The sequence below is a fragment of the Megascapheus bottae genome, chromosome 17 (assembly GCF_031878675.1).
Source record: "Megascapheus bottae isolate mThoBot1 chromosome 17, mThoBot2.hap1, whole genome shotgun sequence".
Lineage (NCBI taxonomy): Eukaryota > Metazoa > Chordata > Mammalia > Rodentia > Geomyidae > Megascapheus > Megascapheus bottae.
The window spans coordinates 3059179-3085229 of NC_143525.1; the positions used below are offsets into that span (position 1 = coordinate 3059179).

At 54.6% G+C, this 26051-nt stretch overlaps 1 protein-coding gene across 1 annotated transcript; it reads right to left on the reverse strand.

Annotated features, from left to right (window-relative positions):
* Positions 1-558: 558 nt before the first annotated feature.
* Map2k3 (mitogen-activated protein kinase kinase 3) lies at positions 559-24529 on the reverse strand. Its single transcript, XM_090349378.1, has 12 exons — positions 24269-24529; positions 12948-13014; positions 12519-12567; positions 11844-11957; positions 11474-11593; positions 10197-10313; positions 9099-9150; positions 7606-7733; positions 7230-7307; positions 4713-4852; positions 3348-3393; positions 559-2887 (listed from the first exon to the last, which is right to left on the reverse strand). The coding sequence occupies exons 1-12, from the start codon at positions 24315-24317 to the stop codon at positions 2804-2806; spliced, it is 1044 nt and encodes a 347-aa protein (XP_090205504.1). The 5' UTR covers positions 24318-24529; the 3' UTR covers positions 559-2803.
* Between the last annotated feature and the right edge of the window lie 1522 nt (positions 24530-26051).

Sequence of the window (26051 nt, forward strand, 5' to 3'; positions counted from 1 at the left end):
GTGGTTTGCAGGAACTGTCCCACGTCTGGGGCTGAGCCTTGGAAAGATCGACGCCCTGTCTGCATATTTGACTACAGCACGCCCTTTGTGAAAGCTGAAGGGTGGCATTAGTTGGTAATGGAATGCAAAATGCCTGGTGTTTGCATTACTGTAGAGAGGACACTGCAAAAACTGCTAAGTGCTATCTACTCTAGGCAGGATTAGGGAAAGTGTAAATAAACTACTTGATTAGGTGCTCCGTGGCTCTTACAGAAGTTTGCAAACGATTAACCTTGCAATCGTGTTTAGTAAATGTCCAATGCTTTCTCTTGAAGCAGCCGTGCCTGGCCCACTGTGGAGGACGGTACCCCAAGAGTGCTATACGGGCACACAGTCCTGCCAGGCGGGGCTCCCGGCGCACCGGGTCAAAGCCCCGGCTCTGCTGCCTCCTGGCGGCCGCAAGGGAGGCCGCAGCTCCATAGGCCTGAGCCCCAGAGAGGACGCGCATGCGCACATTCCCCCCCAAACCCCCCACACCCCCACACACACCCCACACACGACTGATCGTCCATTCGGGCCCTGGGATTGGGTCCCTCCCTCGTGCATCTCGTGCATCTCTTACTCATACTCAGCAAGGCTGGACCCCATCAACAGAAAAGGCAGAAAGTGGTGCTGTGACTCCAGTGGTAGTAGAGTGCCAGCCTTGAGCAAGAGAAGCTCAGGTCCTAAGTTCAAGCCCTAGGACTGACCAAAATAGATAAATAAATAAAAGTGGTCTTGGGAGAACTCTCCAGAAGGTGAGAAGGAAAAGATGGGAGGGGTTTCAGGCAGAAGACACAGAGAACTCCAGGGGGCTGTGGTCAGATCTGGGGTCTGAGAGGAGACCAAAGTTCTCCCAATCCGTAACACAAGCAGTCCAAGGAAGGGTTAGTGGACACCGAGGGCTGAAGATGGAAGAGTGCTGGGTGGAGGCAGAAGCCAGTCCCTATGGGTGCCTGTCCCCATTTCTAGGACTACTATGGCTCTGCCTCACATCTTCAGAGGGGGTGAATGACCCCTCCCATGTCCCACCTATACCTGACCAATCATAGTCCAACCTTCTGATCTGTGATTGGCCAGGGGATGGCAGGTAACCCATTCCAGCCAATAAGAGCTACCTCTGGGAAGAGCTCAGGGCTGAACTGGGAGGGGCCACTAGGTGTGGTCTTGCCTCCAGGAGGGTGGTGTGTGTGTGGACACAGGAAGTCCTTGGGGACATTAACCAAGAGCCTGGATCCCACAGCACCTAAAGCCAGACATTCCTGCTTAGCAGAAGAATGCTCCCAAGGAATGGAAGTGTCTACCCAGCCCACACAAGGACCTCTGACCAAGACTATACACTGGCAGGGGGACTTCCCTGGGTTGTCCCCACACTCTGCAGTGCCTTCTCTGGGACCCCACTCCTTGTCCCTGAGTCTGTTGCTCCATTTTACAAGCTGTGTGGCTTTGGGCAAGTTATACTTCAGCTGGCTGGGTGTGTTTTCATATCTGTTAACCAGTACAACACAGAGATCCTGCCCTGGGCACAGTGGGGGGGAGGGAGTGTCCATGGCTCACACATCTGGCTGTCATCAGGCTTTGGTGGTGACAGGATAGGAAGATCCCACCAGAAGCCAACCTATGTGCTCACTCTGTCCAGCAGAGGGCCTGGCCCCTGGGCAGTCACAGCCTCCTGGGGCCTTGTGACTTTTCTCAAGGGCTCTAGTGGGCCACTAGCTCCCACGCCCTCAAAGAGCTGTCCTGCAACAATCTTGCGGACTTCCCTGAGGAGCAGCGGGTTCACCATGACACAGTCTCATACAACCTTCCCCCCCACCTCTCTCTTTTAAAATGAAAACAGCAACCAGTTGCCTGCCTGAGGCCCCCAGGGAAAGGCCAGAGAGAGACAGGCCTTTCTTTCACAAAAATATATTTTTTTTCTTTTTTCTTTTTTTTCTGTTTAAAAACACCACCAAAGCACACCCACAGCCCCTGAGTTCTCCCGGGCGCGCTGAGAGACTGTAGGCCCCAACTCCTTAGACCCGGTGCAGCAGAGGGGCAGATCTCAGCCCGCGGGAAGCCCAGAACTGGAGAAATAATCAACTCCAAACCATGCAAGAAAAACAAACAGCCAACCCCACAAAGCAAAAAGAAAAGTCAACAGAGGATAAATTAAAATTAAGGGGAAAAAAAAGTGACCCAACCCTATTAGAGGTGGTAAGTGGGGCTGGATAGGTGTGCCCTCGAGGCCACTGGCCAGCGCTGGGTCTAGGTCCCAGGTAGCTGAGAGTTACCCCATGACAGACTTAAGGATTCACATGGCTCATCCCCTACCGTGTCCTCCCCATGAGGCCAGAACAGAGGTCTGCCCTACCCCCACCCCCCGGGCCAAAGTGTGCAAAGTCCATTCAGTTGAGATAAAAAATATATATATATACAACTCGGGAGGTGGCATGCCGGCGGGACCAAGCTGGTGGCTCGCCGCCTCCTCCATGCGGGGCAGCAGAGTTCGTGTAGGGTGCCCAGGCCTCTCCAAGTCCAAGCCTTGGTGGAGACTTGGGGTCCTTGGAGCAGTAGGGCAGAGGCACTGACCAGGCCTGCATGGGCCTGGCTGGGAGTCTTGGAAGATCTGGTTTCTTTGGCACTTGAGACAAATGGCTGGTTGCAGAGCCAGGGCAGGAGCAGCCCCCTCGATTCCTCCGAGAATGCCCAGGATCAGGATGGCAGTAGCTCATGGCTGTGGGCAAGCACTGCCCCAGCAGAGGACTTGGGTACCGGAGGGCCAGTGGGGTCCCAGGCCAGCCCACTAGGAATCCTCTCCTAGGATCTCCTTTACAAAGGCAGCAATGTCCGTCTTCTTGGTTTTGTGCAAGGTGAAAAAAGGGTGCTCCTGGACAGAGACAGAGGCAAGGTCACTGGGGAGGGAATCGAGGGAGAACTCCTCTTCCCCAACCCACCCCATCTCCGTACTCCTCCTGCCTGGCAAACTCCTACTTGCCCTTCCAGGCCCTCTAGGACTGTGAGAGAGCCGTCCAAGACCCCACCCCATCCTCTTACCACACTAACCTCTCTTTCCCCGCATGCCCCCGGGCCTCTGCCCACACCGGACCCCTGCTTGAAATGATCTTTCCACTCTGCACCCTTCCTTCCAATCCTCTTCCAGGAAGCCTTTCCTCATCCACCTTGGTGCCTCTGCCCTGCCATCCCAGCCTATGTAGCCCTCCATAGAAGAGCAGGAGAGAGGAGGCAGCCAGGGGTGTGCGTGAACAGGAGCTACCACTCTGCATCTGGGACAGCTGCACCAGTCTCTGCCCATCCCAAAGAGTAAGGGGTGCCCTTCACACACTCACCATCAGCTCCAAGTAGCTCATGCGCTCTGCAGGGTTCTTCCTCAAACTAGAACAGAATGGAGGGGGGTGGGGGAAGGGTGCTGAGGTCAGGCCAGTACAGAGAAAGCCAGTCTAGCTAGCCTGGGGACACACACTCCTGAGGCTGACAGAGGAAGGAGCAGGAGTTGGGGGGGGGAGGGGTGTCAAGGTATATCAAACTATAGTGTAGCAACTTTCCCTGCCTCCTAGGCTTTCAGTTTCTGCCTCCATAGTGATTCTGGGAGTGTCTTATGATCCCAATCACAAAATGCTGCAATAGTTTGTTTAATCAGGAGTGCACATTCTTTTTTTTTTTTTGCCAGTCATGGGGTTTGAACTCAGGCCCTGAGCACTGTCCTTGGGCTTTCCTCAGGACTAGAGCTCTACCACTTGAGTCACAGTGCCACTTCCAGCTTTTTTCTACCGAGGAATCGAACCCGGGTCTTCGTGCATGCTAGACAAGCACTCTACCACTAGGCCAAACTCCCGGCCCCAGGAGTGCACATTCCTTACCACTGGTGCTGGGAGGACAATCTCAATTAACACACACACACCACCACCACCACCACCACCACCGATGCTGCCACCACCACTTTCTAATAGATGAAATAAAGGCTCTGGATTTTTCTGAGTATCTCATGTAGACACGGAGAGGCCCTCTTTGTCTTTCTAAAATCTCTTTCACAACCAGTTCAGAAGAATTTACTTTTAACTTCCATGTAACTTCTTCCTCTTTCGTTATTCACTTCCTGTTCCCTTTACTTAGTACACGGGTCCATATCACCTGGCCATGATCTCGTTCTTTCTTTCGCTTGCTTGCTTGCTTTCTTTCTTTCTTTCTTTCTTTCTTTCTTTCTTTCTTTCTTTCTTTCTTTCTTTCTTTCTTGCCAGTCCTGGGGCTTGAATTTGGGGCCTGGGCACCCTCCCTGATCTTCTTTTGCTCAAGGCTAGCACTCTACCACTTGAGCCACAGCACCACTTCTGGCTTTCTCTGTGTATGTGGTACTGAGGAATTGAACCCAGGGCTTCATGCTTGCCAGACAGGCACTGTACCACTAGGCCGCATTCCCAGCCTTCACGATTCACTTCTATAAGGCTTCCAAGGGGATTTCCTAATTCCATACACTGTTCTAGACATCAGTAAAAGCAAACATTTTATGCACTCAAATTTTCCATATAGCTCTCTTCTCTCCTGGTTTACCTGACCCACATGTTTCTGGAAGAACTATTCAAACACTTGCTACCAGCACAGCTGTCTAGCCAGATGTTCCTCAGGCTCAAACCGAGCCTTCCACACTCCGATGCCGGGTGCCCAGGACGAGGCTGGGGCACAGGCCAGAGACTCACCACTGGGCAGTGAAGTCCACAAACTCCGGGGAGAAGCGGTCAGCTGGGAGCTGAGGGGACGGCTCCTCCACCACCTGCTTCAGCTGCTGGAACGGGGTCCCCCAGGATTCATAAGGGAAACGCAAGATGGCCATCTCAATCTGCAGCATGGGAAAGTGAGGTCAGCAGGCTCTGGCCACCACGTGAACACATATATTGCACCCAAAGCAAGGAGAGGAGGGGGGGCCAGCCCAGCACCCACAGCCAGGCAGATGGGCTAGTATCACTCACTCTCCTGATACATTGCAGCAGACCAGACATGAAAGCCAGCGGGCGTCAGCGTCGATCTCCTCCACCCGGCCAGCAGACAGCTTGGCAAAGCACTTCAGTTAGCCGGGCCCTAAGTCTCCCATTGCCCCAAGCCACTCTCCTCCCTAAACAACTTAAGTGTCTATTGCTGGTGCGACAGGCAAGCAGGAAATGGTATGGTTTTCCCTGCACTGAATCAGCTGACTGAGGTCTGCAGCCCTTCTCTATAGAGCCCCAACCCCACCCACCAGCACTGCCTCCTCCTCCGGGAAGCCTTCCCCTCTCTGCCCCATTCCTTGTGCTCTGGCCAACACATGTGATTGGCACAGTATCACCCTCCTGCTGGGCCTGAACTTGTAGGTGACAAGACAAGGCCCTGATGGATCTCTTATACCTCCCGATCATTTGGGATGCCTAGGGCTACTCAAGCTGTGCCAGCAGTAGGCAGGAAGACACTGAGAAGAGATTAGCCAGCCTACAACACACTCTGGATTCTGTTTCTGACTGCTGGGATAAAAACACAATCAGGTCAGTCCCAGCCCCTGCCTAGAATAGCAATGAAATACACAGTTCCAGCCCAAGGCCTCAGTGACAGGCCATAATCACGGCAATGAACGAAGAGAGGCCTCCGTTCAAACAAAAGCCTTATGTCGGCAACACACACAGCGCCAGCCAGAACAGAGCATTAATTATTGCGCGAGAACGGGCCTTCCCAGCCCAGGCGGAAACCCGCCCACAGTGGCACCCTGCGCTTGCAATCTCAGGACAGAGCTGGGCACATTCTCTTCCAGGATGTTCCGATTCCACTGTGCAGATGTGAGGCTGCTCTGCACACAGCAAGAGAAAGCCCCGCGGCCCTGGGAGCCTGACAGAGAGCATCCGAGACCTGAACCACCAATCTCCAGCTGGTCTCTTTTATAAGAGGTCAAAATTTTTTAAATAAAAACTGCCTCTAAGCACAATGATACATGATCAGGTGCTACCCCTCATGAAAACATGTAGAAAACCCTAAGCAGCCAGATACTGGAGCCAGTCTGGGTTGCAACACAATTCTGAACCCTGGGAGGTCCCGAGCGTGACTCCACTCACCACCTAGGCCGCCACTTGGGCAACGCAACGCTCGTTACAGGCTTGGGCCCGTGCAGACCAGGTCTGGGATTGCATCTGTGCAGGGTACTCCTGTGCATTGTCTGGGTGACCCACGACTGGGCAGCCCTCATGTGCACAGAAATGGCACAACTCTCCTACACACCTGGTGTGCAGGAACGTGACCATACGTCCTTTCCTGTCCTGACTACCAGACAGCCCAGGGACTAGAGTGCTGGCATCTGCACGCACACTTGCCTGGCTTCCAGGAGAGACTGTGCTCTGGAACTCAGCTGGCGGGGACAGAAAACCAGTAAACATAGTAAACTCTCTCCCGGAGGTTATGAGCCATTCTGGAATGATCGGACAGAGGGAAAATTGTGGGAACCCTAATTCAGAGCCATTCAGGGGGCTTGTGATGGCATGAAAAGAACACCTTTGGGGCTGAGCCCCTCACCTGTGGATCTGGGCTGTAGGAACCACAAGACACTCTACTAGAGATTTGGAGGCTCCGAGTAACTCTGACACCCCAACACAGGTCTGATGGGTTCTGACGACTCCCAACACAAGCTAGCTGAAGGGCTAGGGTGGCACAAATTTCCCTGGGCCAGGTTGAATTGGACCATCAGGCACTTCTAGGAATAGGAGCCAGATATCCCCCACCCCCAATCCGGATCTTGGCTGTACTCCAACCAAGATTGAAAAATGGGGCACCTATGCCCCACTCCTCCAACCAGTAGTTCTTGCAGCCTTCACAGGACAAAGACCCTGTACCCACAAGCAATGCATTCCTGCTTGGAGGAATATTTAGAATTTCTAGCATCTTGCTTTGGAAAGCACTTGCACAGCAGAGAGCTCAACTTGAGATTTTTCAGCTTGTACCCAGAGCTCTGGGGAAGAGGCCAGTGGCTGACATCACAGAGCGTGGGAAACAGTTCGTGATGTGGAAACTCAACGATCAGGGAAACCCTCCTGCCTCTCACTGTTCTACAGTCAAGAGTGTTTGATAAGCAGATTTCCTTGGAAGGTATTGGAAGCCCCTCACAGCCAGCCCACCCCGCCCCCCCAAGAGCTCAAAGCCCAAGCACAGCCCCACCCAGCCCCACCTGACCAGCAAGGCCTGCACTCAGCCCTGGGCGGTACCATGGTGATGCCGAGACTCCACACATCGGATTTGACATTGTAGCCCTTCTGGTTCAGCTCCGGGTTGATTCTCTCAGGCTGCAAGAGGATTAAGTGGGAATGTTACAACTCTCAGTCAAGTCCAACCTTTCTAACCCCAAAATGGAGTGGCCCCTCAACCCAGCACCTGACCTTCTGACAGAGGCCAGCAAGAGCCAACGCCAATTCCTGCCTCCTAGCCAGCCTCCCTTCCTGATAATGGGGCCCCAGGGCACGGGGGGATGCAGGTATGGGGTGAAGGGGGCATTTTCCTTGACAGGAAAGACTCGAAGCTTGTCCACTGCACAGAGGCAGTGTCCCAGGCCTTGTCCACCCCATCCTGACAGCACCAACTCACAGCCATGTAGGGCTTGCAACCAGCATCCATTGTCTTCGCCACAGAGTCCACGAGGTAGCCGCTGATGCCAAAGTCACACATTTTCACATGGCCCTCCTTGTTGATGAGGACATTGGATGGTTTCACATCTGTCAGGTGGAACACGGGGGGGTCTCAGCCACGACTGGACAGCGCCCTCTGGAGGCAGGCCCCATCCTAGACGGCTGCCTTTCTGGCTCACCACTAAGGGCCCACAGCAGGTTCCCCGGACCCCAAGGACAGGATGAGGGGATAGAAACTGAGAGGTCCTGTGCCAGACCCCAACTGTGCCAGAGGGGTGGGCCAGGATGGGTGCTGAGCCTAACACAGAGAGAATCACGGCCTATACACAGCTGAGGAGCCAAAGGTAAGATGTCGGCAGTAGGGCTGATGAGGGCACGGGTGATAGGTTACGGGTGCACACACAGAGCACTGCAGATCTGCAGGGAGGGGAGCAGCCAGTCTGTGTACACACATGAACCCCACATCTTCATGGGGTGCATGTAAGGACCGGCACAGAAAAGGGCCAGAAGGTCCATGCCAAGAAGCTACTGCTTGACAACACAACCCACCAGCCATGAAAGCCACCCTGGCATCCAGCACACAGCAGGGACCGGGAAGGAAGGTATGGTGGAGTTGGTTCAGGGAACTTGTGAGACCCAGCGAGAGGCACACCACCACAGCTGGGTGTTTCACAATACCTAGACTACAGGTCAAAACACCAAGCAGAAACCCAGTGCCAGTGTCCTGCTCCTGTAATCCTAGCCATTCAGGAGACTGAGATCTGAGGACTGAGGTTCAAAACAAGCCTAGCCAAAGCCCATGAGATTCCATCTCCAAAATAACCAGTGAAGGGCCAGAGACATGACTGAAGTGGCAGAGTGCCAGCCTAGTAAGTGCAAGGCCCTGTGTTCAAACTCCTGTATGAACTCAAAACACACACACACACAAAAATGAAAGGGCAACACTGATGAAGACACCAAGCCAGGCGCCATAATCCTAACTACTCAGGAGACTGATATCTGAGGATGGTGGTTCAAAACCAGCCCAGGCTGGAAAATCTGTGAGACTCATCTCCACTACACTACCAAAAAATCCAGACGTGAAGCTGTGGCTCAATTAGTAGAGTGCTAGTTTTAAGAAGTTGAAGGACTACTCCCACTCCTTGGGTTCAAGCCCCAGGACTGGCACCCTGGCCCCCCCACACACACACAAATCATTGTATTCATAAATTGACACTGAATTGAAACCCCTTTGTATACTACTTAAATAATAATAATAATAATAACAATGATAATAATAACCAAGACGCAGTCAGCTGAGCCAAAGACAGAGGGCTATCCAGTCTTTGCTCTAAGCACAGTAGACCCCAGGGTAGAAAGCAGCCTGGACCCCTCTACCTCTCAGTCTCTGTCCCTCCCTGGGTCTCAATCTGCAGCCTCTGTGCTAGTGGGGCAGAAGGTGGAGAGACTGACCTCTGTGGATCACAGACAGCTTGCTGTGCAGGTGTTCCAGAGCCCGTACGATCTGGGTAAGGACAGGAGAGACAGGACCACTGTTATTCCAGGTGGTGTTGACAATGGCAGGGTAACAAATCCCCACCCCTCTACACACATCCCAGCCCTGGTTCCCCCTCAGCTCCTGCCAAGGCTCTTGCATCCTGGCATCTTGGTGCAGACTCTCGGGCCCACTGACCTTTCTCTTACCCCCTAAGTTGGATATGATCTGCCTGAGACCTCTGCAGAGCCAGGCTGCACTTCCCAGCAGCCATCATTTTGACCTACCAGGCCTCAAGATTCGTCTCCATCCCTTAGCAAAGCCACCCACTGTGGACTGGGCCATAGGGGCACCTATGGGAATGAGCTGTTTTAAATGTTTCCAGATACTGCCAGGATTGAGAACCATGGGTATTACATCACAGATCCTGTTTCCCTTTTTCTTTTGGCTGCTCAAATCTGCAGCTGCTTCCTGCCTCTAGGAAGGTATGGACTCCAAAAGCAACTATCTCCCCAGTTCAGCTTGTACCTCTTTAGGCCACCTCAGGACTTTCTTAGTACAAGTCCAAAGTTCTTTAAAAAAAAAAAAATGAGGGGCTGAGTTTGGCCTAGTGGCAGAGTACTTCCCTAGCATGCACCAAGACCTAGACTCAATTCCTCAGTACCACATACATAGAAAAAAGCCAGAAATGGTGCTGTGGTGCATGTGGTAGAGATCTAGCCTTGAGAAAGTCCAAGGACAGTGCTCAGGCCCTGAGCTCAAGCCCAGGACTGGCAAAAATAAATAAAAAAATCAACCAGGCCCATAGTCACAGTACTAATAAAGTCCTAGCAGAGGGGGGACAACTAGAAATTTGAGAATGACACTCAGGGGTCTAGAGGCATGAACTGTGGAAGTCCAGAAGCCCTAAGCCCCCATGGTCTCCAGAAGGGGCTGGTCCAGAGTAGGGAAACCGAGTCTCTGGGGAGTAATTACTATGCCAGTAGAGTCACAGAGCAGTTTCTGTGCCTGCTGGACAAGACTAGGACTCTGACTCTGACTTTGAACCCCCAACCCATGGGGCCTGGACCACTTACAGAGACAGCAATTTCCCCTAGAATGTCCTCAGGAATTGTCAAGTTTTTCTCCAGCACTTTCCGGTAGAACTTGTCCAAGGAGGTGTCCATCAGCTCCATGCAGATCCACACATCTCCCTGCAGGGGGCAGCAGTGTTCAAAGACCCTCTGGGCCTTGCTCTAGGTGGCCTAGCGTCTTAGCACCAGTCCTGGGCTCCTCTTGGGAAGGGACTGTACCCACCCACCAGCTCAGGTGTTCCCAGAACTCCTGGCCTCTCCCACTCTGCCTCCCAATCTCTCCACCTCTTTTGCTTCTCTCCCTTCCTCACCCTACCAGCCTTGCCAATACTACCACCCCACAGCCTCTCCCTGGGGCCTGCCACCCTGGCTGTCTCCATCCAAGCCCATTTCCTGATGTTTCAGAAGACGCTTCGGGCTGCAGGTTTGAGGACATGGGACCAAACCTGCTCTCTCAACAGCCTCAGGATGGCCACCAGGAAGACAGAGCCTAGCTCAGTCTCCTGACCCATTGGGTTGCAGTCTGCCAGAGCAGAAGCATGACACAGAGGCTCTGTACCACCACTGGGACCTGAGAAGGGGAGTCTGGGACAAGAAGACTTTAAGACTGCTAGTGTCATAGAGAAAGCAAATCCCAGCTAAGTGCTGGTGGCTTATGCCTGTAATCATAGCTACTCAGGAGGCTGAGATCTGAGGATAGTGGTTCGATGTCAACCCAGGCAAGAAAGTCTGAGACTTGTCTTCAATTAACCACCAGAAAACTGGAAGTAGAGCTATAGCTCAAAGTGGCAGAGTGCTAGCCTTGAGTGAAAAAGCTCAGAGACAGTGCCCTTAATTCAAGTCCTATAACCAACAAAAAAGACAAAAAAGAAAAACAAAAGCAAGTCCATGGCAAACCCTCCCATCTAGCCCAGCTACCCCTCCTGTCCCTCTAAGCTTTCTAAACTACTGTGGCAGCTCCACCCTTCCTTCCCAGAGTCCAGAGCTAACCCCTCCCTGTCCACCAGGCACTGGTTTCTATGACAACTTCGGGAGATAAGCTCAGTCAACTGACTCGTTTTATAGACAAAGAAACTGAGGCATGGAGGAGAGGGGGATGGTTTGGCAATGACAACGATAAGAATCCAGCAATGCTGTTTTCCAGACAGGCAAGAGAGGGGTTTCCAATGCTCTTCCGTGTCCTCTGAGGCCCTAGCACTCAACATACAGTGGTGGCTGGCAATACATGGGTTGGTTGGAAATGGGCCCACCCCCCCCCCACACACCCCACCAGGCCACACCTCTCTGAAGAGGGCCCCGTAGAAGGTGACGGTGTAGAAGCAGTCAACTGTGCGCATGTTAATGTCCAAATCCATGAGCAGCCGCTTCTGCTCCTGCGAGTTCACGGTGGCCCGGATGCGCTGTAGGAAGGCTGCGGGTGAGAAGCAGGGCCTCCCCCCATCTCCCCCCCCCCCACAGAACGGGGGGCGGGAGGGGAGGGAAACCAGGCCTGGCCTGGCTTGGCCTGAGAGGCATCACCTTGCCACTGGTCATGGAGAATGACAAGACCACATGGTGGGCAGTTGACCAGCCAGGATCTGTCCCATAGCTGCCTCCAGGGCCGGGCACTCCCTGGCAGGGAGGGACTTGGGCATGGGGAGTTTTATTTACCTTCACAGCCATAATGGTGCCACTCTGCGCGTGTCGCACCTTCTCCACCACCCCATAGGCTCCACGGCCCAGCTCTGAGATAGTCACCAGGTCATCAGCTTCTACCTCAAAGTTCTTAGGAGACAGGAAAGAGAAGGTATTGTGGCTGCCATGTCAATGCTGGCTGGCCCTTGACCTTCACCCAGCAGAAAGAGTAGGAGAGGCCAAGATGGACAGATCTGGGTTGGAACCTTGCACTAGCCACTCCTCACTGTGTGACTTTGGGACCACTTAGCCTCTCTGAGCCTGATAAAACATCTTTGTGTACACACACACACACACACACACACACACACACACACACACACACACACAAACTTGCCTTGAAAGAAACACAGGGACTAAGTAAGATGTCAGGAAGTCTGGTGTTGGGGTGAGAAAGGTACAGGGGCTCGTGGTTCATAAACTGAGGTCAGACAACATGCCAGCTCTGGACCCCATAAGGCAGGCTGACGGTACATTTTCCATACAAGGAAGGTCAGAGGGAGGAGGTCCAGAGCCACAGCCCAAAGACAGGCTCCTCCCCAGTGCCCAGCTATGTCCACCAGCCATGGCCAAGTCCCAGGGGCCCCACAGGGCCAGCTCGGCCCTGGTGGAGGAGGCAGTGAAGGACCTTGCACTTCAGCCAGCGCTTACTCTGTCTCCAATGGTGATGAAGGTCCGGGAGTCCAAGTTCCGGGGCGGTCTGTAGAGGAAGCAGACCTTTCAGGCTCAGTGAGACCACAGTGCCGCCCCACCCCACAGCAGGAGGAGGAGGAGGAAAAGGCCTGGCAAGTGGATCAGGCATGTGGCTCCTGTCATCTCATCAGAGCCTCTCGTGGGTGCCAGCATGGGCTGCTGTGGTGGCCTTGGGCAAAAGCCCAGGATAGGGTTGAGAGGAGGCCCACAGCAGGTAGATAGTGACCGCCAGCCTCCACGGGACCCACCAGGCCCAGTGCTGCCCAGACCAGGACAAGGAGCAGAGGTACCTCCTCACACCCCCACCTGCTTGCTCTCCTAGCCCCCTTCAGGAGACCTCTCCAACCTCTCCAGGGAGAGCAGGCTGGGAAACTGAGTCAGACTCACGTGGGATTGGGCACAGGCGGCTTAGACACACAGGTTATCCGTAAATCCTTTTTCTTCTTGGATTTTCCTAAAATGGAGAGAAGGTGAGGAATCTAGTTAATCTCAGCAACCATCAACATTGTCTGGGCTAGGTAATGCTAGGGCCCATAACATGGTCCCCCAGACCCCAAGGATCCCTGGGTCTTCAGTACAGATGCAGATGGTCAATGTGGTAAGTGCCACCAGGGGGAGGGGGGGAGGCCTCCGAGCCTTAGGTGTCCAGAGCATGTGCCTGCCTGGACTGGAAGGAGGAAGTGGCCAGGCTGGGAACAGATTCCATGCACGCTAGCCAGGCCCAAGCCCAGAAGCTGAGCTGCAGCTGTGACTGTCACTCTGCAGCCACCTGCCCCATTGCCTGCCTGCAAGTCACACACGAGCTCTGGTGCTTAGCTGGTCAGGACCAGCCTTACAGCTGGGGATGAAAGTGGGCCTAGGGTGGGGATGAGATCTGGACACTCCAGCCAGCTACAGAAGCCCATCCAGGTCAGAGGAACGGGTGTGCCAGGCACTGGCACCCCTGACTCTGCAGGTAGCCTGCACTTAAGTTCTCATCAAGGTCTCCAAACTTTTACACTGAAGTCCTGACCCCTAGTACCTCAGAATGTGACCTTATTTGGAGATAAGATTCTTTTTTTTTACAGAGGTAATGAAATTAAAATGAGGTCACCAGGGTTGGTCCTCATCCAGTAAGACAGGACTGGTATCTTGTTTGTTTCTGATTTTTGTTTTTGTTTTGCAGTACTAAAGATAAAGCCAGAGTTTCCAGCATACCCAGCAAGCTCTCTACCTACCACTGACCTACACTTGCAGCCTGATTGGGTGTCCTCACAAATGCAGAAGCTGACCCTGAGATGCGGGCAAGACAGGGAAACCAGGTGGAGAGGTAGTCCAGGAAAGGCTTAAGCAGCAGACTTCCTGCTCCGCCCTGCTTGCCCTCACCCTCATCTTGGACTGGGGCTACAGAAGCCTGCAGAAGTCTGAGGCACTTTCCGAGTGCAGTGTCCGACCCCTCTCAGGTCAATCTTGATGGTGAGGGTAAACTGAGCCCCACCTGGGTCCCTTCCTGAGCCAGTTTCCCCAAGAGTCACTATGGAAAACAAGCCCACATGGAGTGACTGGAGGCTTGGGAGAGGGCCAGACTTGGGATCCCCAACTTGGCTCTCTCAAACACAAGGCTCAGGCTTAGTGGGGTATCATGCTCAGCCAGCCCTCAGAGTCTCTGTCCCCCAGCCTGATGGGCCACCCAGGCTCACCTCCCACAAGCCACCATGGGAACCCCAGCCCCCTCCAGCAAAGCATCTCCTCCACCTCCTAAAAGGACTCCTTGGAGGAGAAAAATATAGCGGGGGTGGGGGTGGTGGGTAACATGGTAAGAGGAAAGATGGCAGCCTGATGTCCAAGATGAGCAAAAAACCAATGCCCAGGAGAAGCAACCAAGGTCACAGTCACACAGTGAATGGGAGCAGGGCTGCTGACCACGTGCTTCTAGGGCCATGTGAGGCCATGCATCTGACTACTCACCTGTGAAGTGGGAACACAGGACAAGGTAAGCTCTGAGCTGACCTGTGCTCAGGGCTGGAACCCAGCCCAGGCTACCCTCCAGGGATGGTCCAGCCAGACCTGCTCACCCAGAAGCTGGGCCCTGGGCCTGGCTCTCCTCCACCCTCTACCTCTGCCCTGCACAAACTTCTCACCTTCACTGCGTTTCCTGGGGCCACCCAGGAGCACAGGAATGCCAAGTCTTGGAGACAAGAGAACAGCCTGACCACACTCAGGGTCACTTCAGGGTGCAGCCAAGTGTCCAGTCCCAGGCTGGCATGGAAGAAGGTCAGCCTTTACAGAGCATGGAGCCCAGCGGGCTGCACAGGACACAGCAGGAGAGCACCCCTGGGTTAGGCCACCTCTGAAGAAGACATGGCTGTCATCTTGCAAGAAGGAAAGCAAGGCGCAAGGCAGGCCCAGAGCCTGCCAGTTCCTGGGCACCTTCATGACAGGCTGTACTCACCCGAGAAGGCAATGGATTGCCCAGGGCACCAGAACCTAGTGAATGGCAGAGCTGGGATTCAACCAAGGCTCCACAATGGCATCAGAGTAGAAACGCACTGGCTATACGTTTATCCCTCACAGGAGCCTCTCCTTCCCTGCCACCTGCTCTGCCCATCTTTGCACCTCTGCTGCCACCTCATTCCCACTACTGGCCACCAGGGCTGAGAACTGCCCACGCCTGCCACCCCCCACCCATTGGACCCCAGTCCGTGAAGCCACGTGTGAACCAGCTTCAGCTCCAACTTCAGCCCCACATAGAGTGGCATCAGAGCCTCATCTAGCACTTGGGCACAGGGCCTGGACACTTAGGACAACCAGGAGCGTGTCCCCTGAGGATGCTGGCTGACTGGAAACCCTCCAGGCCTGGCCTTGATCACTATAACCTCCCACAAGACTCTCCCTATGTGCAGGGACAGGAGTGGAAGTCCATGCTCAGAGCAAACACCACCCAGCCTGGGCCTCCCCAGGGAACCCCCCCCCCCTGGGACTGGCACATTTTACAATACAATAAGAAAACAGAGAGAATGCCAGGTAGTCCACTCCTGGAAGCTCCTTCTGCCCTTGCATCTAAGTTGCTTCCAGGAAGGAGCTCTGGGCTACAGTGTACCAAAGCAAGAATGGCATAGCAGTCACAGAAGCTCTGCACTGGCCTGAGACCGGCGCAAGCGCAGGTTTCCACTCCACTACAAAGACTGCACATTTGCTACACTAGTGCCACGGCAGTAATGCCACCATCCCTAAAAGGCAGAAACGCCTTCCTGGAGGCCCAGGAAGGAATCCATCTGCAAGGCGCTCACAGAGGGCGTGCTATCCCGGAAATGTTCCTAGTAATGCAATGGCTCATAAACAGTTTAGCCTGGTTATTACTGGCCTCTGAAAACGTGGAACGAAAAAAAAAAAATCCACCATCGGGCTGAGAATGTGGCCTAATGGTAGAGTGCTCGCTTAGCATGCATGAAACCCTGAGTTCGATTCCTCAATACCCACATAAACAGAAAAAGCCAGAAGTGGTGCTGTGGCTCAAGTGGTAGAGTGCTGCTAACCTTGAGAAAGCCCAAGAGCTGTGCCAAGGCCCTGAGTTCAAGCCGCAGGACTGGCCAAAAAAATAACAGTAATAAAAGTAATAATAATTATCATCATCCATCTTGAACAATAAGAATTATAGGCAGGCTTTAGTATTTAGTTTTTGGTTTACTGTTGTTTGTCATTGTCATTGTTTGCTGATTCTCTCTCCAAGGCCACTTTCATCCCAAAGCTAGGAAGTGCTTTCTCCCAGGCTAGCAGTACCCCCCCTCGCCTTGGCACCTCCCCTGCAGGGACATGGGCCTGCGTCAGGAATGACCTGGACACTGTGGGGCAGCTACCAGCTGTCACAGGGAGTGAGGGAGGCCACCATGGAGACAGGGCAGAAACAAGCCTCTGGCTATCAGCTGCTACCACTGTCCCCATCAACTTTGGGGCTAGGCCCAGATGGCCAGGCAGCCAGCATTACCCAGGTGTGGCTGGAGGTGACGACTGTCACCATAACAAACAGAGGCTCTTGGCCATCACAGGCAAACCACAACAAGTCCTCTCGCCTTGGCCAGCCAGGGCCCTAATACAGGCAAGGGAACTCAGTGCCAGGACCCATGTGGTCTCAGGCTGCTCCAACTTCAAGGTAGCCCCCAAAGCAGGGAGTGAGGAAAGAGGCTGAGAGGGATTCAGGGACTGACCCTAGATTATGCCAACAGAGTGGAATAAAGTTCCTGCCATGGTATGAAGTTCTTAGGAAGGTCCTTTCCTTTACCCCTTACCCAATTCCTGAGTAAGCCACCCTCTTCTCCACCTCAGGGCCTTGGCACATGCCATTCTCTTGGCAATTCCACCCAAGATGATACATGCCTCTGCTGGGTGCCAGAGAGTACCCCTGACCACCACAGCTAAGTCTCTTCATGACTGGCTCTAAGTTCTGGTGACCTCTCCCCAGCCATTTCTGTGGCTACTATCTCAGAGAGGATGTCTGCAGACCAGTGGATTTGGATCTGCCACTCTGCCACTTCCTAGCTATGTACCCTCAGGCAAAGGGCTGAACCTTTCAGGGTGACCTCCTGGGTCATTCTATTATCAGCAGATGCCTTAGCTGTGTCTGACTCCTGGCTCAAGGATGATTAGACAGGGGTCATCTGGGGTCACCACCCATCCGATGCTACCCAGCTGAGCAGCAACTCCAGGGAAAGGTCATCAGGGTCTGTCCTACAAATGAAGTCTCAGACTAGATGACAGGTGAACATCAAGCGTCTGGTAAGGCCAGCCTAGCATGAAGGCAAGTCTGAGGCTGGCTGGCTCCAACAAAGACAGCCAGAGAGTGGGCCACACTGCACCAAGCCCCAGTCAGGGCTACCCCGAGATTTCCAAACTGTAGCTCCTGAGCTGGTCCCCACTCCACCATCCATGTTCCTCTGACTCCTGATTCCACAGAGAAGTCCCAGATCCAGTCCCAGTGGGCTGGATAAGCCCACGGGACAGAGCAAACCCAGCTATGTAAATATCAGTGGCAAGATTTCCCAGCCACCCCCCCCATACAGGTGGGCACCTCCATTCTGCAGGTCCCTTGGAACACAGGTAGGCCAACCCATAACTGCATGGGGCGGGGAGGAAGGAGAGGTAAACTGAGGCCCAAGAAGGAGAGGGAAAGCTGTGAAGTGAGCAGCTTTGCATCAATAGCTCAAGCTTAGCATCAGTCAGTCACAGGTGGGCATAATACCTGACCTGGGGCCCAGGTACCCTTACAGAGGTCTCCCAAGATCTTTCAGAGCTGAGTCACACACACACACACACACACACACACACACACACACACACACACACACACCCTGCTTTGGGCCCGATAACCCAAGGACCTGGAAGCCATGACCTGACCTGAGGCCTTGAAACAGCAGCCTAAGGCTGATAGAAAAGGTGACAATTTCTCTGTCATTTACTTAGCACCTACTATATACTACCCCTGGAACTGGTACCCAACCAACCCCACAGCCCACCCCATGCCTCTAGGACCACCCACTACAAATGAGTGACAGACCTGGGCAATGAGGAAATCACGCAAGGCCTCTGACCCATAGCCCTGACCTCTCGCTCCCCAGCTATCTATGGCCACTTGGCTAGGTCTTGGCTTCTGAGCCCTCAGTGCCTCCATCTCTCCACCTCACAGGGCTTGCTTCCCTGCCAAGCACGCTAGAGTTTCTCATACCCACTTCGCACCATCCGGCCACCTTCAGGCTGCAGAAACCCAGCAGTCAGGGCCTGCTCTCAAAGATGACCCTCCACCAGGGACTCTGTGAGGACACTTGCAGCTGTCCCAGCTCCACAGTGGGTTGCAGTACAGGCAGAGGCCAGAGACACTGCTCACACCCCAGTCACCCCAAGTGACTTTCCTGGACAGGACAAGAGCAGTCCCGGGCTGAGGAAACCTATAAGCAGTAGAAACAAGGCCTGAGATGAAGCAGGCGAGGCAGCCATGGTTCAAGCAAGGAAATAGCTAGCACAGGTCTAGTGCACACCAGAGCCAAGGGAGAGGACAGGCCACAGGGCAGGCAGCCGGTTCCTGCATAGGCTCAGTCGCCTTCTTCTCACCTCCTCAGACGGCCCCAAGCTGAGCTCTTCACGCCCTCGTCTCCTTTTGCTCCAGAAATTACACCTCCACCTCACACTACAACTCCCACTGACATTCAGTGAGCATCTGCCATGATCCAGACTCAGACCCTTCACCACACACCAGCCATGTCTGTCACCTCCCACCTAGCTCCCGACTGGGCCTAAACTCTGCTGTGAACATCCAGGGTGAATGTCCAGGCCCTTCGGAGCCTGGCCCCATGAAAGTTGGCCTGTCACTTCACACGGGCTCGTGGGCTCCTCAGCACAGGCCCCTGAAGTGAGTGTGACATGAGCACACACATGAGAATTGTACTCAATGCAACAACACGTTCATAAGTGAACATGTCCACCCTGTAACTGAACGCCTACTGCAAGAGTGTGGGTGAGAAACTGAGGCTGGGAGAAGGACATGGAGCTGACCCCACTGGCTGGCTCAGGCTGCTCCCTGTTATGACACTTCAGGATTGCCCTGTGGGCCACAGGATTCAGGGGCTCTGCAGGACAGTGGGCTAAAACACCCTGTATAGGCTTCACTCTGTGTGTGTGTGTGTGTGTGTGTGTGTGTGTGTGTGTGTGTGTGTGTGTGTGGTTCGAACTCAAGGCATGAGCACTATTCCTTGGCTTTTCCACTCAAGATTGCACTCTACCACTTGAGCCACAGCTCCTCTTCCAGCTTGCTTTCTTGCTTTCTTTCTTCCTTTTTTTTTTTTGAGTCATTAATTGGAGAAAAGAATCTCACAGACTTTCCTGCGCCGCATGGCTTCAAACCATGATCCTCAAATGCCAGCCTCCCAAGTAGCTAGGTTTACAGGTATAAACCACAGATACCCGGCGTACTCATTTAGACTTCTTTCAAGAGGGAAATGGAAGACCCACCTCTCAGGTTGGGACACTGCCACCAGGAGGGGCCAAAGAGCAAGGATAGGCCTTGGCGGTGACCCATGCACAGCAGGAGGGACTATCTCAGTTACCTGGGACAGGGGGCCAACTGGGAGAGGCTGCTAGTCAGCCTTCCCAAAGCAGCCCCTGGAATGCCAGGTCCGAGAGGAACCCACAGGACAGGAAGGGGACGAGGGTGGAGAGTCTGATGACCCTCGGCAGGTCAGATATAAGTAGGCTTGGTGTCTGAATCCATTAGAGGAGCCCAACAGGCTACCACTGTCTCCGTTGGACTCTGGTTGGCCTCCACACCCAGGGCATGAAGCAGGGAGGAGAAGCCACTGGGCAAGCAGACCTGACTGAAGAAGGCAGCACAGAGCCATGGGCTAGGGGAGACGTGTTCTCCCAGCCGGGCCAGCACATGCCCCACACTGAGTGGGACCTTTTGACTCAGGAGGCTGCTCCCAGAGGCCACTCCCACACTTCCCATGCTTCCCTTACTGCATCCTTACATGCAAAAGGCACCGAGGCAGGGCCAGGGGACATCCCTCTCCCCAGTCCTTCGCTCCCCACTCATCTTTTCCAAGGAGCCTGGGGGCAAAAGCAAGCCCCAGCTCCAGCTTGGGGATCACAGGTCTGGGAGCCTAGTAGATTCTGACTCGCATTCAAGAGCCCTATAACCGGGGAAACCTGACATCACGGAGCCAACAAGTGCATCATGGGAAGCTCTGTCCCATGTATTACCCCGCAGTGAGCAGCAACCACACCACAACTGTAAAATAATCACAGATGCCATTTGCTTGACAAACACTATCTCCCATCTACACCACTACCCTACACGGAAAGGGTGTTCTCCTCCCACTTCCCAGAAGAGGAGACTGAGGGTCAGAGAGGGGCGGTCCCTTGCCCAGGTGAGGAAGTGCTGTTTCCAGGATTAGAAACCAGGCCCAACCTACCAGAGCTGAGGCTCCGCCCCCACTTCCTGCCTAACTGAACTGTTCTTCCAGGACAGTCCAGTATCTGACACTGAGCTACTATGGGGAAAAACGCTGTCTGCTTCCATCTAGGTAGTGGTCCGTTGCCATTCTGCAAGTGAGGGAAACTGAGGCTTTCCTGGAAGCTGGGCTATACCAGGAAAGCACACAGAGAATGGGCCAGATGTAACTTATCCTGAGTCACATTGCAAAAGGAGTCCAGCTGGGATCTGACCCCAGGCCATGAAGCTCCAGATCTCCACATCACTGGTTTCCAGGAGCTCAGACAGAGGCCACCAGGACCAACCTGGCTGATCCTTCACTGCCTCTGATCCTGGCCCTCTCTGGCCCCAGCTGTACCTCTGAGCCTGAAGGAGTCCCCTGGGCCAAAGGCAGTAAACAGCCACTGCCACCTGCTCTAGTCCGAGGTGAACAAGAGGAAGCAGAGCCCTTTACCTAACAGAGGAAGTTCCTGGGCAAGACAGCAGGGGTTGTCCAGGGGTCCCAGCCACTCAGAGGTCCAAGATAAAGCTGCTTGGAATGGGCAGCTCAGACCGACTGCTTCTTGCAGGACCCAGGCTGCATCCTCTACCCCCCCACACATGCTCACCACCAGGCATTACCCCTTTAAGCTGCAGGCAGCACCCAGCATGCCAGCGGTGAGTCAGCACCAGGCCTGCTGACTCACCCCACCGGAAGCCTCACTGCCCGGCCCTGTGGCCCTCTCCCTCTCCCCACACAGGCTGGCTGGGAACTTTGCTCCCTTCAGGCTCTGAGCCACAGGCTGGCTGATAGAGAGTTTCCTGTGCGTCACACCAGGGTAGGGGGGGGGAAAGTCCCGGAGGTGCCACCTTCCAGTCTTTCCGACAGCCAGGACAAGGGGTGGGGGAGTGGGCTGCAAGAACAACAGGCAGGGCCAGTCCAGCATGGTGCTTCTGCAGCCTGGCAGAGCAGCCAGGGCCACCAGCCCGAATCCAAGCCCTATGACCACGATCATGAAAGCCTCAAGAATGGCACTTCTGGGCAGCGACCATGCACACTGCACAACACGCATGGTGCCCCCAAGGGCAAAATGTGGCTTACTGGACTGTGCTCACCCCAAGTGTCCCTGCACCCTAGCCCCCATAACCAGCTGCCCTTGACCTCTGACCCCAGCCAATAAGTGGCATATGGGCAAGGAAGTGGGGAAAACAACAAGGCTGCGGAGCCCAAGAGCCTCATGCACTGGAGAACTCCCAGGCCACTGCACAGAGGATGGACAAATGTCTACTGCCAGGCAGGAAGCACAAAGGTAAGGCTAAGGTAAAGCCAAGTGCCAGCCACTCCCTTGCTTTGTTCAAATTCTTTCAAGAAGTCAAGGCAAGAGTTTTGTGCCAGGGATCCTGGTGCCCAGGATACAGAGGGCATCAAGAGGGCATCATGAGAACCCGTTCTGGTCTATGGAGTCGGTCCAGCCACTCCCCTGGGAAACCTCAATCTGCATCTGCTGAATGGGCCAAGTGACAGGAAACATACAACGTGCCATCTGTCGGGGCTGTGCACAAGGGTGGCACCTTGGCCTTGGCGATCCTTCAGTTCTCACATAGCCCGCTGGACATGGAGGTGATAGACCAGGAGGTGTGGAACACCCACAGCCCAGCCCCAGACCCTACTATAAAGAGGAGAACATAGAAGAGACTGGGAAACCACTACAGAGGCAGTCCTGGTGGACTGTCTGCCTAGCTGCACAGCCTCTGGTAAGCACCTAGTGCCTGTGATAGTTTCCTCATCTGTAAGAAGGGCATTGAGGAATAGAGAAAACAAGAATGACCCAGGGAAAAAGAGTTTGAGAAGCGTCAGCTCCGGAGATTTTTAGTAAAGAGACAGGGTAGCTCCTCCACCCCCTCCTTCTCCAAACCCCAATCAAATGATAGGATCCCTAGGCCTTAAGGAGGGACCTGACCTTTATCCAACCCTTCCACTATCATGCTACATGGATCTAGAAGCTGGACTTCACGCTGGCCCTCTCTGCAGAGAGGCCCCGAGAGGGAAATACCCAGCCTCAAATCACACAGCAATATCCTCCCGTAGGGCTCTGCTACCATACTCTTACACACACATACACACTCCACAATTACAACTTTTATTTTGATGAGACATCTCCTGTCTGGAAATGCTGAAATGCCTCCAAAAACAAACACTGCTTCCAAACTCTTCCCGGGTGGATGAATGTCTGATTTCCCAGTCCCTGAGGTTCCCAGCGACACGAGGTCTCCCAGCCACCTCCCCCGGCGAGTGCCTCCCGAGTTACTCACAGCAAGCGGTTGGGCAATGGTCAGGGATCTGGCCTTCCACTTATGTAAGACGTAATTATCCTGCCCACCCAGCTCCAGCCCACAGCCGCCACAGCCACTGGCAGCAGTGGCAAGGAAGGGCCCACACCCTCTGAGGACCCCACACTGGTGGGCCCCTTCAGGAAAGGAGGAGTGGGTCCCACCCCTGCTTGAGGGGCCCCAACACGGGGCTTCTCCCTTCCTCCTGCTCACTTGGCAAGTACAATTCAGAGGCAAAGCTCTGATCCCGCATGGCTGCAACATTTCCAGTAGGAAAAACAGGCAATCAGAAGGAGGGGTGCAGCAACTGCCCTCCTTAAGCACCTACTGCGTGCCAGGGCCATGCTGAGCTTCCAAGCACCTCATCCACACTTGCTTGAAAACCTTCACAGTCTCCTGTGAAGAGGATATTCCTAATATCCTCTTGACAGGTAAGATGACTGAGGCCCAGAGACCCCAAGGGATTTGTCAGATATGGGACAAGAAGCAGGCTATGCAGGGCCGCTAATCTGATTTAGAGCTCACTCTCACACGGCTCAGCCTACGGAACTCCCACACACCAAAAACATTCTTTCCTCTTCCTGAAAAAAAAAATCCCCCTTTTATCCTCCAAGTCTCATCCTTCCTCCCTCACCCTCATGACAAATCCTGCTGGTGCTGCTGCTGCTACCACAACCAATGCCACCTCGCAAAAATTTCCAGGAAGGCCAGTTACTTGGAAAAGACAAGATCAAGCCCCCAACATGGCTGGCAGCCAGCCCAAGTCCCAAGAAGAAGCAGACAAGGTCTAGAAACAACCAGCCCTAGAGACACTAACTAGCATGGGAAAGGATCGCCCCCAAGTGCAAAGACTGCAACCTAGCCAAAGAGAAATCTGCAGAGGGGCAGCTATGCTGCCCAAGGGTGGGAGACCAGGAGGTGTTCTGGGAAGACAAGGCTGCAAGAGAGGGTCCACAAGAATGGAGAGATCTGGGGGTTGGGGAAAGACAAGGACTCCTTAACTGGAGTACAGGCAGAGCCCCAGCACTGGGGCATAATAAGGACTCTAATAGATGAGCGCCATTGGGGCCCGGATGGGTTTAGTTCCAACCTGGATAGAGCTCAGAAGCCTGCGACTGAAAATGAGAGACTTGGTGCAGCCTGAAGACTCGGCTGTGAGGGTGGATCGGAGGAAGTCCCACCACAGTCTAGCTTTGTTTCGATCCAGACTGCAGCCCTGAGGCCTAAATGAGATCAGGGTGAGGCCCCTGGCCTGGCACGGGGTGAGAAGAACCAAGTCCTAGCCTGGGTCCAGTCCGGGAGATCTCGGCCTGGGTGCAACCCAGGGCCTAAGCGAGGGAGAGTTTCTGGACTAGGCTGGCATTGCACGGAACACTGTGGGGTAGGCTCAGGGCTCGGGCTGGAAGGGAGGGCAAGGCCGCGGTCCGGCGGGCGCGCTTACCTTTGGACTGGGGCATGCTGGCGGGCTGGTTCTGAGCGGGAGACTCCATGCTGCAAACGGGTTCTAAGAGGCGGCGGGGACTAATCTAGAGGCCGTCGGGATGAACCCCGGCCGAGCGCGCTCATGGCTACGGGCAGGCGGCCCGGACGCGGTAGAAGAGCAGCAGAGGCGGCGGTGAGGGCTTGCAAGTACGCGTTCACAACGGGCGGTGCCACAGCCAGACTGGGCAGCGCCAAGGGGCCCCGGACAGACGGCGCCGGCACAGGCCCCGCCCCCAAGCGCCGATTGGCCCGCGTGTCTCCAGGGCCCAGCCCTTGCCTATCAGGAAGCGGCCACGCCCACTACCGTCTGTCTAGCCTACTAGCCACTCAGGAAGTCCTAGCCCAGCCAGTCTCCGCCCCTCGGCGAAGACCCGCCTACCTCCCGCTGCCTGTCAAGACCATAGCCCCTCCCACTCCTTCCCTTCTATTCCAGGAGACCCGCGGTGTGCGGGGCGGACACAGGCCCCGCCCCCGTACCGCCCCCACCCACCCACCCTGGGCCCTTGGTGGCGCGCTGCGTTGGCGCGTCCCGTGTACGTAATCTGGAAAAACCCGGAGATCCCGAGGGTACCCCGGTTGGGCGGTCGCTGCGGCGGGGTTAAAAGTACACCCTGGGTGGTACTCGGGTACAGATCCTCCGCGGCAGCGTTGTGCGGGGGGGGAAGCAAGCGGAGAGGGAAGGAGGGCGAGGGGTGACCTTGGGCAAGTCCCCGACAGCCTAGTTTGCATTTCCGCCTCTGAAAGAGCGGAGATCGCCGACGGCGCGCGCGCTCCGTGCGAGTTTGTTGACTGACTGTTGCAAAGGTCTTGCTGGCCTCCCCGGGCGTACACGCGTTTCTGCCCTGCATCAGCAAGCATCCACGAGCGCCCGCGCGTGCCGCCACCGGGCGCAGTCCGCATGCGGGGGAGTCCGCGCCCGGAGCTTTTTCCTGGGTTTTGCTCTTAGTGCCTCTGTCTGGGGAGGTAGTCACTTTGCTAAGCCGTTGATGGAAGGGGAGTGTCCCCTCCAGGGTCACTCCGGGGCCCCGGGTCCTCTTTTTCTTCTTCTCTTTGTGGGTAATTAGACTTGAACTCAGGGTTAGAGCGCTGTCCCTGTGAGCGCCACAGCTCCACTTCCCGGTTTCTTTTCTTTTCTTTTGGTGGTAAATTGGAAATCTCTGATTAGTGTCACAAGAAGGGCTGGGAATGTGGCTCAAGTGCTAGCCTTGAGCAAAAGAAGCTCAGGGCCAGTGCCCAGGCCTTGTGTTCAAGCCCCAGGACTGACAAGAAAGAAGAAAGAAAAAGAAGGAAAGGGGGGGAATCTCACAGACTAGCTGGCTGGCTTTGAACCTTGATCCTCAGATCTCAGCCTCCTGAGTAGCTAAGATTACAGACAGGAGCCCCCCACCCCCACAGTGCCCAGCTGGTTCAGATCTTCTGTCCCCTTGCGTATCTGCATGATGTCATAACTAGGCCATCTTCCCTCAACCCCTCATTTGCATCTGAAGCCTCAGGAATTTCAGGAGCCACTGATGGATCAGATGCTGGGATCAGGTGACACTGGATGGAAAGCCATGGTTAGTAAGGAGAGGAAATTAGTAAGGGCCAGGTCAAGGGGTCAGCCCCTGGCATCTAGGCAGGCATGAGTGTGTGCCCTGTCAGAGACTTCACATGAAGGAAGCAGGTTCCACCAACTGCTAGGAACACTTAGAGCAGTAGACTGACCTCTGCCTGGTTGTGTGTAAAACGGGGACCCAGCAGAG

Bases quoted from the DNA above. Each gene is read 5' to 3' on its own strand.
- Map2k3 (XM_090349378.1), bottom strand. From the start codon at position 24,317: ATGGAGTCTCCCGCTCAGAACCAGCCCGCCAGCATGCCCCAGTCCAAA. The intron at 12,568-12,947 runs GTGAGTCTGACT...CTTCCTCTACAG, and splicing joins CCGCCTGTGCCCAATCCCAC to ACCGCCCCGGAACTTGGACT. The intron at 11,958-12,518 runs GTAAGCGCTGGC...CTGTCTCCTAAG, and splicing joins TCATCACCATTGGAGACAGA to AACTTTGAGGTAGAAGCTGA.